Source organism: Canis lupus, chromosome 9 (genome assembly GCF_011100685.1).
Source record: "Canis lupus familiaris isolate Mischka breed German Shepherd chromosome 9, alternate assembly UU_Cfam_GSD_1.0, whole genome shotgun sequence".
NCBI classification, from domain to species: Eukaryota; Metazoa; Chordata; class Mammalia; order Carnivora; family Canidae; genus Canis; species Canis lupus.
The window spans coordinates 34,371,767-34,384,058 of record NC_049230.1 but is presented as its reverse complement, the minus strand read 5'-3'; the positions used below and the strand labels follow the sequence as shown (position 1 = coordinate 34,384,058).

Below are 12,292 nucleotides of genomic sequence, written 5' to 3'. Positions count from 1 at the left end.
CCATGCAGGGAGCCTGACATGGGACTCGATCCTGGGACTCTAGGATTGCACCCTGGGCTGAAGGCAGGCGCTGAACTGCTGAGCCACCAGGGCTGCCCTTTTTTTTTTTTTCCCAGTTCTGTTTATATTTAAACAAGATGACCTGACAAGCTGGACAGTTGATACATAAGGGTTAATTAGCCTCCTTACAATTATATATATAAAATTTTTTTTTTTTAAGATTTTATTCATTCATGAGAGAGACAGAGAAGCAGAGACACAGGCAGAGGAAGAAGCAGGCTCCATGCAGGAAGCCTAGTGTGGGACTTGATCCCGGGACTCCGGGATTATGCCCTGAGCCAAAGGCAGACACTCAACTGCTGAGCCACCTAGGCGTCCTAATATATGTAAAAATTCTAAAGCAAGTCACCTTGTACTCCAGGACCAAATTATCATTTTCCTCCTCCTCCACCTTCATCCCAAGAAACAGAAAAACAAACTACCACCTCACACCAGTGAGATTGGTGAAAATTAACAAGACAGAAAACAACAAATGTTGGAGAGGATATGGAGAAGGGGGAACCATCGTGCACTGTTGGTGGGAATGTGAACTGGTACAGCCACTCTAGAAAACAGTGTGGAGGTTCCTCAAAGAGTTAAAAACAGAGCTACCCATGATCCAGCAATTGCACTGCTGGGTATTTACCCCAAAGATACAGATGTAATGAAATGCTGGGACACTGCACCCCAATGTTTATAGCAGCAATGTCCACAAGAGCCAAACTGTGGAAGGAGCTATGATGTCCTTCAACAGATGAATGGATAAAGAAGATGTGGTCTATATATACAATGGAATATTACTCAGCCATTAGAAAGGACAAATACCCACCATTTGCTTCAACGTGGATGGAACTGGAGGGTATTATCCTGAGTGAAGTAAGTCAATCAGAGAAGGACAATCATCATATGGTTTCACTCATATGTGGAATATAAGAAATAGTGAAAGGGATTATAAGGGAAAAGAAGGAAACTGAGTGGGAAAAATTAGAGAGGGAGACAAACCATGAGAGTTGACTCAACCCGGGGAAACGAACAAGTGTTGAGGAGGGGGAGGTTGGCAGGGGGTTGGGGTAAGTGAGTGACAGGCACTGAGGGGGGCACTTGATAGGATGAACACTGGGTATTATTTTTTTTTTTTTCAAGCACTGTGTATTATACTATATGCTGGCAAACCAAACTTCAATAAAAAACGAAAATAAAAGAAAAGAAAAGCTGTATTTTCTCAAATTCTGAGGTCGAAGAAAGACAAGAACTAACACACCAACTAATTTACTCATAAACATATTGTTATGCTTATTGTTATGGTTTGAGTTGTGTCCCCCTCAACATTCATGTGTTGAAGCTCTAACTCCAAGTACCTTAGAATAAAACCTAATTTGAATGAGGGTCACTGAAGATTTAACAGTTTTTTTTTTTTTTTTTTTTTTTAATTTATTCATAGAGACACAGAGAGAGAGAGAGGCAGAGGCACAGGCAGAGGGAGAAGCAGGCTCCATGCAGGGAGCCCGATGTGGGACTCAATCCAGGGTCCCCAGGATCAAACCCCGGGCTGCAGGCGGCGCTAAACCGCTGCGCCACCAGGGCTGCCCTCACCGCAGATTTAATTAGTTAAGATGAGGTCATTCTAGAGTAGGGAAGATCCTAATCTAGTATGACTGGTGTCCTGATAAAATGGGAAAATATGGACGCAGATCTGCACAAAAGGAAAATGCAAACATAAAAGCAGAGATCAGGTGATGTGCCACGGAATGCCAAAGATTGGTAGCAAACCTCCAGAAGCTAGGAGAGGCACAGAGTGGAACAGAAGCTATCTCACAATCTTCCTAATGAACTAAGCCTGTCAACACCTTGACCTTGGACATCTAGTCTCCAGAATTATAACGAACTACTGCTGTGTAAGCCACCTAGTTTGTGGTACTTTGTTACAGCAACCCTAGCAAACTAATACACATATATGATGTATTTTGAAGGAAAAAATTCCCAGAAAATCAAATTAAAAATAGGGTTGAATCAGAGGGTAACCAACTTACCTTGGTGAGCATTTTGTTATGTATGTAACTGTTATATCACTATGCTGCTTACCCAAAACTTACATATTATTATATGTCAACTAAACTTCAATTCAAAATCAAAAATAAAATAGGGGCATCTGGCTGGCTCAGTCAGAAGAACATGGGACTCTTGATCTTGGGGTCATGAGATCGAGCCCCATGTAGGATGCAGATTACTTAAATAAATAAAACTTAAAGAATAAAAATAAGAGGAAAAAATTATATCCCACAAAAATACAATAGGGTTGAATTAAGCAAAGTAAAAAAGTTTCAGTTACTTGAAATATTTGTCTAAGGCAACCAACTTAAAAATAGGTAATACAGTCATCAATTGCTGCTGGCAGTAGTCCTTGAAAAGACTGCACAGAATTAAGGATTGTGAAAAGTTTTCTGAATTGTAAATATAATGTTTTTGAATACTCTAAGATTCTCCTATTCTGAGAAAGTACCAGGTCCTTCAAATTATATGCTTTCATGTATACATACCAACAGAGGTTTAAAGGGTGGCTCCACCTTCCGAGCCAGCAGTTCTTCCCAGTTAATATGCCTGAAGAATGGATGAGCCTAGGAAAAAAAGAACAGGAAGAAAAGTCAAGGGGAATTGACTTCACTGGATTGACAAATTAACTGTTTGAAATTACAAATCATAAACTATACTATTTATTTTTTAGATTTTATTTATTTATTTATTTGAGAGAGAAAGAAAGCATTCACTGGAGAAGTGGAGGGAGAGGGAGACAGAATCTCTCAAGGTGACTCCACGCTGAGCATGGAGCCCAACACAGGGCTCAATCTCAAGACGCTGAGATCATGACCTGAGCCAAAACCAAGAGTCAGATGCGTAGCCGATTGAGTCCCCATATGCCCCACAAAATAAGCTATACTTTAAACTACATACAACCGACACAAACACATATAATTAGCATTCTCTTTCCCTCAAACCACCAAAAAGGCCAATCCCTACTTGAACTTCTCCAGCATCTCCAGGACCAGCTCCAAGCCGAGAAGCAGCATTTCTTTTCAGCAGCTTTAGGGAGGAAAAAAAAAAAACAACTGATGAACCTTAGTCAAAGTGATTATTTTTTACTTATAGAATTTGCTCGTCTATTTTGAGAAAATAGGCTTTACTAATTACTACTAAAAACTGGTTGGGAATAAAAAGGAAAGAAAATCTTTAAGCAAACAAACTTGTACTTTACCTGCAAAAACTGTAGGCTTTTTTGTTTAATATATGTGTATGATTTTTTATTCAAAATGTATGCTCAACTCTATTTACTTAAATCCTAGTAGTTGAGGCTTATCATTTCATGCCCTACCTTTTTAAGCAGATCTCTGGCTTCTTGTGTGAGGTAGGGAGGCAAATTGAGTTTACATTTGAGGATTTTGTCAATTGTTTTCTTTCTATTCTCCCCAGTAAACGGAGGCTAGGAGTAGAAGAGAGTGAGAAAAATTAGCATATAAAAAATAAAATTATCCATTTCCTGAATCAGTTATGCACAGAGATCAGAAATGTAGCCTGTGATATGGGCTGACTGCTAAAGATCTATGTAGGTTTTTTTTTTTTTTTTTTTTTTTTTTAAGATTTTACTTATTTATTCATGAGAGACACAAAGAGAGACAGGCAGAGACACAGGCAGAGGGAGAAGCAGGCTCCGATGTGGGACTTGATCCCCGGACCCAGGATTACACTCTGAGCCAAAGGCAGACGCTTAACCGCTGAGCCACCCAGGTGTCCCAAAGATCTAGTTTTTAAGCAACAGGACAGAATAGCAACATCTCAGAAGAAACTGGGTTTTCATTATTAACACATTATTAATGTGATAATAAATGAGCCACGTTATGCTTTACTTTCTCCTTTTATAAAATAAGGGCAGTATCTATTTTTACCTATTTCACAGGATTGACATGACAGATCATTTAAACAAAAAAGTTTTTAAAAGTATAGGAGCCCATACTGCTACCAATAAAGCATTACTAGTGTTAATTTTTTAAAAATAACTCCATCAGTAACATTTTTAAAAAGCACAGGAAAGGTCTCTTGCCATATGATTTAATAACTACTCAGCACAGACCATAATACATGCAGCTTTTAACTGTGCACCTACTGCTCCAGTCAGCATGTCATACATTAATGCTCCCAAACTCCACCAATCCACAGCACGATTGTGGCCGCTTCTCATCAAGATCTCAGGGGCCCTACAATGAGAAAAATAACATGCCTAAAAAATTCACCATTTGCATATCATCTGAATTAGAAGTTTAAAAACAATATACAGAGCCAAATGGTACTACAGAAAATACAGCACCCTATTACATAAACCAGGTAAATGTTAGCTATTACCCCCCAAAACGACTTATATTTCTTTCAACATGCAGCTCACATGTATTCTATTGTTCCACAAAATGTGTGTGTGACCGTTCCATCATGAATAGATTCTTTGCATAGTCCAAAGTCTGTTAGTTTCACATGACCTACAATGGAAGATCATAGCACAGTTATTCTGAGAATTCTAAGCATGTGCAGTGTTTGAATGTATCATACAATACAATAATCTATCCTTCAATTTTCTGCCTTAAATATTTTTTGAAGATACAAACTAGCAAGGTGCCACCCATAAAATGGGATGCTAACTTTTTAAAGCTACCACAGAGTCATTTTTCAACAATATAATCTATAAAGTAAAGAGAAAATAGAGAAAAAATTAAAACAGCTGCTCCAAGACTCTAGCTTCACATATACTTAGAATCCTCCACCAGGGGCAGCCCGGGTGGCTCGGCAGTTTAGTGCCGCCATCAGCCCAGGGCGCGATCCTGGAGACCTGAGATCGAGCGCCGTATCGGGCTCCCTGCATGGAGCCTGCTTCTCCCTCTGCCTGTGTCTCTGCCTCTCTCTGTCTCTCATGAATAAATAAGTAAAATCTTAAAAAAATAAAAATAAAAAAAAGGAATCCTCCACCTGAGAAAGCAAGCCCTTTCAAGAAAAATTCTTGAAAGTCTTGTTTAAGTACACAAATCCTTGTAAAGATATGGTGCACCTTTTAAAGGTGTGACACTGTACTTCAAATATATAACCTTTCACCACAGTGAACTCTAACTGGGCAGTTTTAAAAATGGTCTCAGAAAGTCACTATAACAAGTTAGCTTATTCTGCCAATACTGCCAGTTCAGAAAAAGAAATCAAATTGCTATGGCGTGGGACCACCATCTCTTATCCAGGAAGTGAAAAACGCACCACCTTACACAAAACAAAGAACAAGTTTAGCCTTACTGAACTGTTATTAGATATCCAGTGGTTCAGCCACCCCAGGGACCCTACTATTCCAAGTTTATTTCAGAGAAAAGAAAAGGCAATGGCCTATTGATACAAATGTAAATGTGTACTTTACTGACAAAAAATATGACCTTTATTTTCACAGAACCACCTGACACAGTCAAGCTAATGGATCAAAGAAGTTAACTAGTCACTTCCCTAGTCTATCCTTTGCCTTAGAGTTCAAAATCAGAATCCAGGTTTGGGGGGATGGGAGCAGAACTGGGAGGGAGAGAGATACATAGATTCCCATGATGTACTTGGTTAAGTATAGCATTTCTCCTAAAAAACAAAAAAACAAAAAAAAAACAAAAAAAAACAAAAAAAAAAAGAAAGCACATTTTGAAATGTATTCATACTAACGTTAGTTGTTCACACTACTTCCTGTCCAAAAATTTAAAACCCTTAAATACATCATGTATCAATTTGCAGACATCAAAGGATCAGCAACTGCTACCAGCACCCGGATAACCTAGTTGGCTGGTTGTTCCTTTGGGGTATGAGTGAATTGTGAAGTCTATCTAGCCCAGATTACTCTTGCATAAATCAAACTATCTATAGTAGCATGAAGATGTAATCCAGATTCAGTCGGCCCTACCTACAGCTATACAGAATATTAGCCTTTCTGATCTTTATGTCTGTTGTTACAAACAGCAAGAATAAACTGATGCCTACTAAACATTTTCTTTCCAAGGCTACATCAAATATTTTGGTTCAATTCTAATCCTTTTTTACAGCATTAATAAAATTTATCATAAAAAGCACTGCTTCTAATACTTATGTACTTTATCATTAAAACTCAATTTATAGGGTTAAGATTTACTTTCCAATTTAAGGAACAAACCAAAATTAAAGTTTGGACTGGCTTTTGGCTCACCAGATATTATGTAAAGATTTCAAAAGAATGACAAGCTATAAAGAGCAAGGATTAAACCGAAAAACACAGCTGAGTGCACGGTTATTCCTAACTCCCTTTAATCTCATCAATCATAAATATCTAAATACCTAAATCTCAGCAAGTATTATGATGCCATAAGTTCTGAAGGAAGAATGTATAATAATAGATACATGACTATGGGGCTTTGAAAATGATCATGACCTGTGTGGGAGGATTTTAAGATGATTATCTACTATAAAATTGTATACAGTATATATCTCCACCTTGGTGATTAAGCATGATATTCTCCGGCTTCAGGTCTCTGTAGATGATCCCCTTTTGATGTAAATGCCCCAAAGCCATGGAGATTTCTGCCAAGTAAAAGCTGGAAACAAAAGTGATTTAATAAAATTAAAAAGAGTAATATACTCAAAGCAGTTTATGTATGGAGCAAAATTCCTTGAAAGAAATAGACATGCACCAAAGACCAAATTAGTGGGGATGGGGGTGGGTATGGGGGAGAGAGATGGCATAAGATGCTGCCAAAAGGCGTGAAGACATTTATGTTTCACTAATTTAGTGAAACTATAAAATGTTTTATTTCACCATCAGAACATACTGGTAATTGCAAAGTCCAGAATATGCCAAACTACCACTGGTTTTTGTTCTGTCTATATAGGAATTAGGCCAATAGTCATTCAGAGCAAAGCAAATTTCTCCCACCCACCCCCAATTTTAAACTCCCACAGGACATAGGAACTTCCTTATTCTCAGAGATCAAGTCTTAGTTTCAAAAGATACCTTATAAATAACCTGACCCTTAGAAGCCCGCTCATCCCTTAATATAGCTGCATATATACAGTTCATGCCCACAGTATCTGCCCTCCCTCTTGCCAGCCAGCCCACAACTATAAACTGTGTGACACTCAAATTTATCTACCTCAAAAGAATAAAGGGCTGAGTCAACCCTGTCTGGATTCGAAAAGCACAAGGTACTGCAATACTGGCTGCATAACAATGTTGCAATCCTGCAGATTACTCCAGGATGGAGAGGGTGTGTCCTAGAGGACTGAGGCAGTTTCACAGCCAGCAGGACCACAAATACAGCCTCCAACAGGGCTCAGAGAGCCTCCTCCAAAAAAGGGCACTTCATCCCTAAGGCTCTTAAATGCAGCTTCTGTGTTAGAAAAGGCCTGAAATTAAACAATGGAATGCAGTTTGGTAATTAAGGTAGAAAAAACATTTAAGTGTTTTCTATTCAATTAATGTGTAGGATAAACTGATTTATTGTTACCCAATACTGTCATCTCACAAAAGGATGTGTATATTTTTAATTTGAAGCAGATGCCATCTTAAGAAATATAAGGGTAGATCCCATCCTGGCCATAGAATCAATCCACAGATGATGTGTGCCGGCTTATCACCTCCCTAAGACTGCACCTTGGGAACTGGAAAGTCTAAAAAAAAAGAGGAGATGATTTCTGATACTTTCCATTGTTCCAGACATAAAGTTTCACCGGAAAACCACACTCACCCACAGCCAAGGCAGGCAGCTTACCAATTCAAGGAAAGAAAGCCCCAGTGAGAATGGTTCTGTTAGGAACTGGCGTTCCTGGTGAAGAGCGTTCCACCCAAGGCCTGGGGGCAAAGGAATGATGTGACCTCCAAAAGCTGCCCCATCCCAAAGAGCTTCTCCCCCTTGAACTCCTGAGTGACTGGCTCCAGAACAATTTATTGAATCATTTAGCTGCCCACAGTGGGGAGAGGGCTTTGCTTTTAATTATACGAATCAATTACCTGAATCCAGGCAACCAAAAAATTTCACTTACCAGGCTGTGTCTTCCATAAATATTCCCTCTCTTTCTAACTGCATAAATAATTCTCCTCCTGTAAAGAAAAGGAAAAGACATTAGAAATAAAACAATCTTCATTTCCAATCCATTTCTAATGAGAGGTTTGTGTTTTCCTTTTAACCACAGTTAAAAGATATCAGTCCATTGAAAATAAAAAAAATCTTAAAAACTCTAGGTTTAAAACTAGGTCTTCAGGATTCTATTTTTAGCAGTGTTCCTATTCATATGTGAAATATGTAAGTTTTGGAATTCTAGGTTTTACATCTTTGAACTTCAAAATAGTTATAGATTTCAGACTGGATGTTAAAAAAATAATCTTGGTTAAAATTTCTCTCACATTTTATCCTACACAGAAAAATGTTAGCATATAATTAAACCACCCTTACATTAAAATTAGTGAATGCCCTTATTCCATATTTTCAGATATCTTAATCTAGAGGAACCTAGCAGTGGCTTTGTTAAAAGCATGGCATTATTTTGAATATAAAAATCAATAATATTAATAAGGAATTATATCCCACTGAATAATCTCAGAATCCATGAGTCCACAATGATGTAAATCAATGAAGAGATCAGTAAATTAAGTTTTAAAATGGGAGAGAAGGGAAAGCTCTGTTACAGTAGAATGCCAAATAATAAATGAATGAGGCACAATGGAATAAGAAAAATCACTTGGCAATCATCATAGTTAATTGTTTCAAGCAAGAATTGATGAATGCTAAAACTGTATGTGAAAGCTTGATGAGAGACAAGATATTTAAATAATCCCAAAGTATCTCAAGATACTTATTCATTACAAAGGAAAACTTCACCAGGGGAAAAAACTGGCAGACACCACCTTATAAATGTGATCAAAGTGAACATCAACAGTAATGGGATAAAGATATAAACATCATGTATCTCTTGATCCAACAGAGAAGGACACAATGTCACTTCGATGGTCCTCCCCAAATGCATAACCTAAATCTAATCCTGAGGAAACATCAGATAAGCCCAACTGATGCATTCTACAAAATAACTGGCCATACTCTTCGAAAATGTCAAGGTTATAAAAGACAAAGAAAGACTGAGGAATTGTTCCAGATTAAAGGAAACTGAGAGATATTACTTTATCAATGTTAATTTCCTGTTTTTGATAATTTTAGTAGAATTAAGATACTATCATTGATTTTAGACAACATACACTGAAGTATTTAGGGGTAAGGGGAAATCATGTCTGCAACACTCTCTTAAGTAATCCAGGATAAAAAAGAAGTATGTATATACATATACGTGTATATATATACATACACATGTATATGTATACACATACATAGAGAGGGAGAGAAAAGAAGGATGAAGCAAAACAACTGTGGTAAAATGATAACACTTGGGGAATCTAGATGAAGGGTATGTGGGAAGTCTTTGTACTATTTCTATAACTTTTCTGTGTAAATCTGAAATTATTCAAAATAAAGTTACCCAAAAAATGGCAACAGTCAGAAAACAGTTGCTAAATTCTACAGCTTTTTGTTCCATGTTACAGGCCATTGTGAAACCTATTTTTCAGAAAACTCAAACATGTTGGCTGGAAATAGATACCTGTGGTCTAGAAATGTTAAGAAGCAACAAGTTTCAAGGAGGTAGTAAGCCCTGGAAATTGTGGATGTCTTCCTATGTAAACTGCTTGGTCTATCAAAAAGGTTACATTCAACCAAAAAATTACTCTGTTTAGAGATGCAATTCTAAAAATACTCATTATCTTAAATACTCTAAGTTTTTCATTTGAGTTTAGAAAGAAATGCTTTGGTGATTCATTTAAATTATAGTATCTTACCCGAGTACAGTCAACATGATGGCTATGTATCAATTAGGTGTTTCTTATTTTAAGTAACTGATTACAAGGGAATTAGGATTAAAGTAAAAGTTTACAGATGGGGGAAAAATTTAACCTTTAAAGTTTCCTTCATATTTGTCTGCAAAAAGAAACATATGGTCATATCTGAATTCCTTATGTCATATATTTATCAATTTTAAGAACTATTTAATCACATTGGGGAAAAAGCATTTTTCCATTGGAAAATATTGTTTGACCCAGTTTCTGGAGCAAATGCAAATAATTACACCAAACTGAGTGTACTGACCGCTGAGATACTCAAGGATGAGGTAGAGTTTTCCACCGGTCTGAAAGGCATAAATTAAATCCACAATGAAGGGATGCTTTACTTCCTCCAGAATATTCCGTTCTGCTTTTGTATGAGCTGTATCTTTAGCATTTCTTACTATCATTGCCTAAAGGAAAAGAGATGATCTATAAGAACAAAACAGTAGACATTTTTATTCTATAGTAACTGGAAAATCTATTTTGTGCTTCCCTTGCCAATATTAAACTACTAATCATAGTTTCCACTAGAGACTGAGATAGGAGTAATGGAAGACATTCACTTCTCATATATATATCTGCACTCTTTGGATTTTTTGCAGGGATCATGTAAATGACAACCTAAAGATAGATACCTTTTTAAAAAATGTAAACAGATGAAGTTTATTCATATATTCACAACTGTTCAATGTCTACTATGCTACAGGCTCTGTAATAAGAAGGAAGAACTAACAGAAGTCTCCAGCCTACAGGAGTATTAAGTCTCAGGGAAAAGAGAGAAGTCAATGTAGGTAAAGCACAAGGTGCTATAGGATAACACAGGAACTGCATCTGACCTGGCAAGAAGTGTTCCTGGAGGTGGCAATACCTAAGCTGTATTATGAAAAATTATTAAAATGAAATGTAGAGGGTAAAAAAAAAAAGCATTTCCAGTGCTTGACAGGACATGTATAGGGAATCTATAAGTAGTTCAGTATGGTTGGAAGTGGCTAGAGATTAGGCTGGAGATGTAGGTGGAGACCAGGGAATGGTAGGCCTAGGTATCTAGGCAAAAGCATCTGAATCTTATCTTAGAGGCAGAAGAAAAATGTTGAGGTTCCAGAAATGAATAATCCTTGGCTTGAAGACAGACAGTTTTAGTAGCAGTGTGGAGTTTTAGGGAAGAGAGGAGACTAGTTAGGAAGCCGGTACAGTAAACTAAGTAAAGTGAGATCTCTAACTAAGGAAATGAAGCTGGGGGGTACCTGGTGGCTCAGTCGACTCGTCAAACATCTGACTCTTGATTTCAGCTCAGGTCATGATCTCAGGGTTGTGAGACTGAGCCCTCCACTGGGCTCCACACTGGGCATGGAGCCTGCTTAAGATTCTCTCTCTCCCTCTCCCACTGTGCCTCCCTACCCCCACTCTCTAAAGAAAAAAAAAAAAGGAAAAGAAAAATGAAGGTGGGGAAAAAAAAAAGGAAAGATAAAGATGTGTCATCAGCACTTGCTGATGAGGTTGAGAAGAAATGATGATACCGTGGTTTCTTTGTAAGTAATAGGATAATGGTTAGTTATCATTCAATAACAGACAATGGAAGTTAAGAAAATCTTTTGGGAAAATGATGTATTGTTTTGGACATGGTAAGTCTAAATTCTAGGACTAAGTTCTGGCATATCTCCAGTAACATGAAAAAGCATACACACAAGATTATTAGTTGCAATATTATTTGTAAAAGTAAAACGTTAGAAACAACCTTAATGCCCATGCATAAAACTTTTGCTGAAAACCTATGGACTACCTAATGTGCAAAAAAAGCTATAAAAAGAATGGTAAATGTCTCTAAAGCAAGGTACAAAACAGCACATATATATATGGCATATCAGTATCACAGTAAACTATCTTTTGTGTAAAAAAGGGGGAATATGTATCTGTAACTCCTCATATCTTCAATAATTAATGCAACTGAGATAAACCAAAAGCTAATGACAGTGGAAAGATAAGAAAAGTAATGGGACTAGACTTCTGAGTACACCTAAGTAAAATCTCAATGATTTTAGCATTCATTTTTCTCTCTTACCTAAATCAAAAATTATTTTGGTTACAAAAGGGAGGTTTTTGAATTCTGAACCACATTAATGTTTTATACATTCCAAAATTAAAATTAAGTCAACAAGGATGGGGAAGAAATAAAACTGAATACAACAGAAATACATAAATGTAATTGAGTATTACCCTGATAATTTTACTACAGGAGAAAAAAGACATTTAAATAACTTTAAACTGCACATTCTTACTGACATATATTTAAGCATAACAAAA

The 12,292-nt window shown here is 37.0% G+C and overlaps 1 protein-coding gene across 8 annotated transcripts in view; it reads right to left on the bottom strand.

Annotated features, from left to right (window-relative positions):
- RPS6KB1 (ribosomal protein S6 kinase B1) overlaps positions 1-12,292 on the bottom strand; it is a 202,716-nt gene that overhangs the window by 171,769 nt on the left and 18,655 nt on the right. For 6 of the 8 annotated variants that reach the window (XR_005364614.1, XR_005364615.1, XM_038547967.1 and 3 more), the window contains exons 5-12: positions 10,254-10,401; positions 8,107-8,164; positions 6,562-6,662; positions 4,472-4,562; positions 4,196-4,286; positions 3,407-3,514; positions 3,055-3,117; positions 2,577-2,654 (exon numbers count right to left, since the gene is read on the bottom strand). Coding sequence is in view for 4 of the 8 variants with exons in the window: in XM_038547967.1 (XP_038403895.1) it covers positions 2,577-2,654; positions 3,055-3,117; positions 3,407-3,514; positions 4,196-4,286; positions 4,472-4,562; positions 6,562-6,662; positions 8,107-8,164; positions 10,254-10,401 (738 nt within the window). In the remaining 4 variants the exon portion in view is untranslated. Of the gene's footprint in view, positions 1-2,576; positions 2,655-3,054; positions 3,118-3,406; positions 3,515-4,191; positions 4,287-4,471; positions 4,563-6,561; positions 6,663-7,224; positions 7,471-7,571; positions 7,735-7,835; positions 7,916-8,106; positions 8,165-10,253; positions 10,402-12,292 lie in introns of those variants that run through there. The other 2 variants (XR_005364616.1, XR_005364617.1) reach the window with 2 other exon arrangements.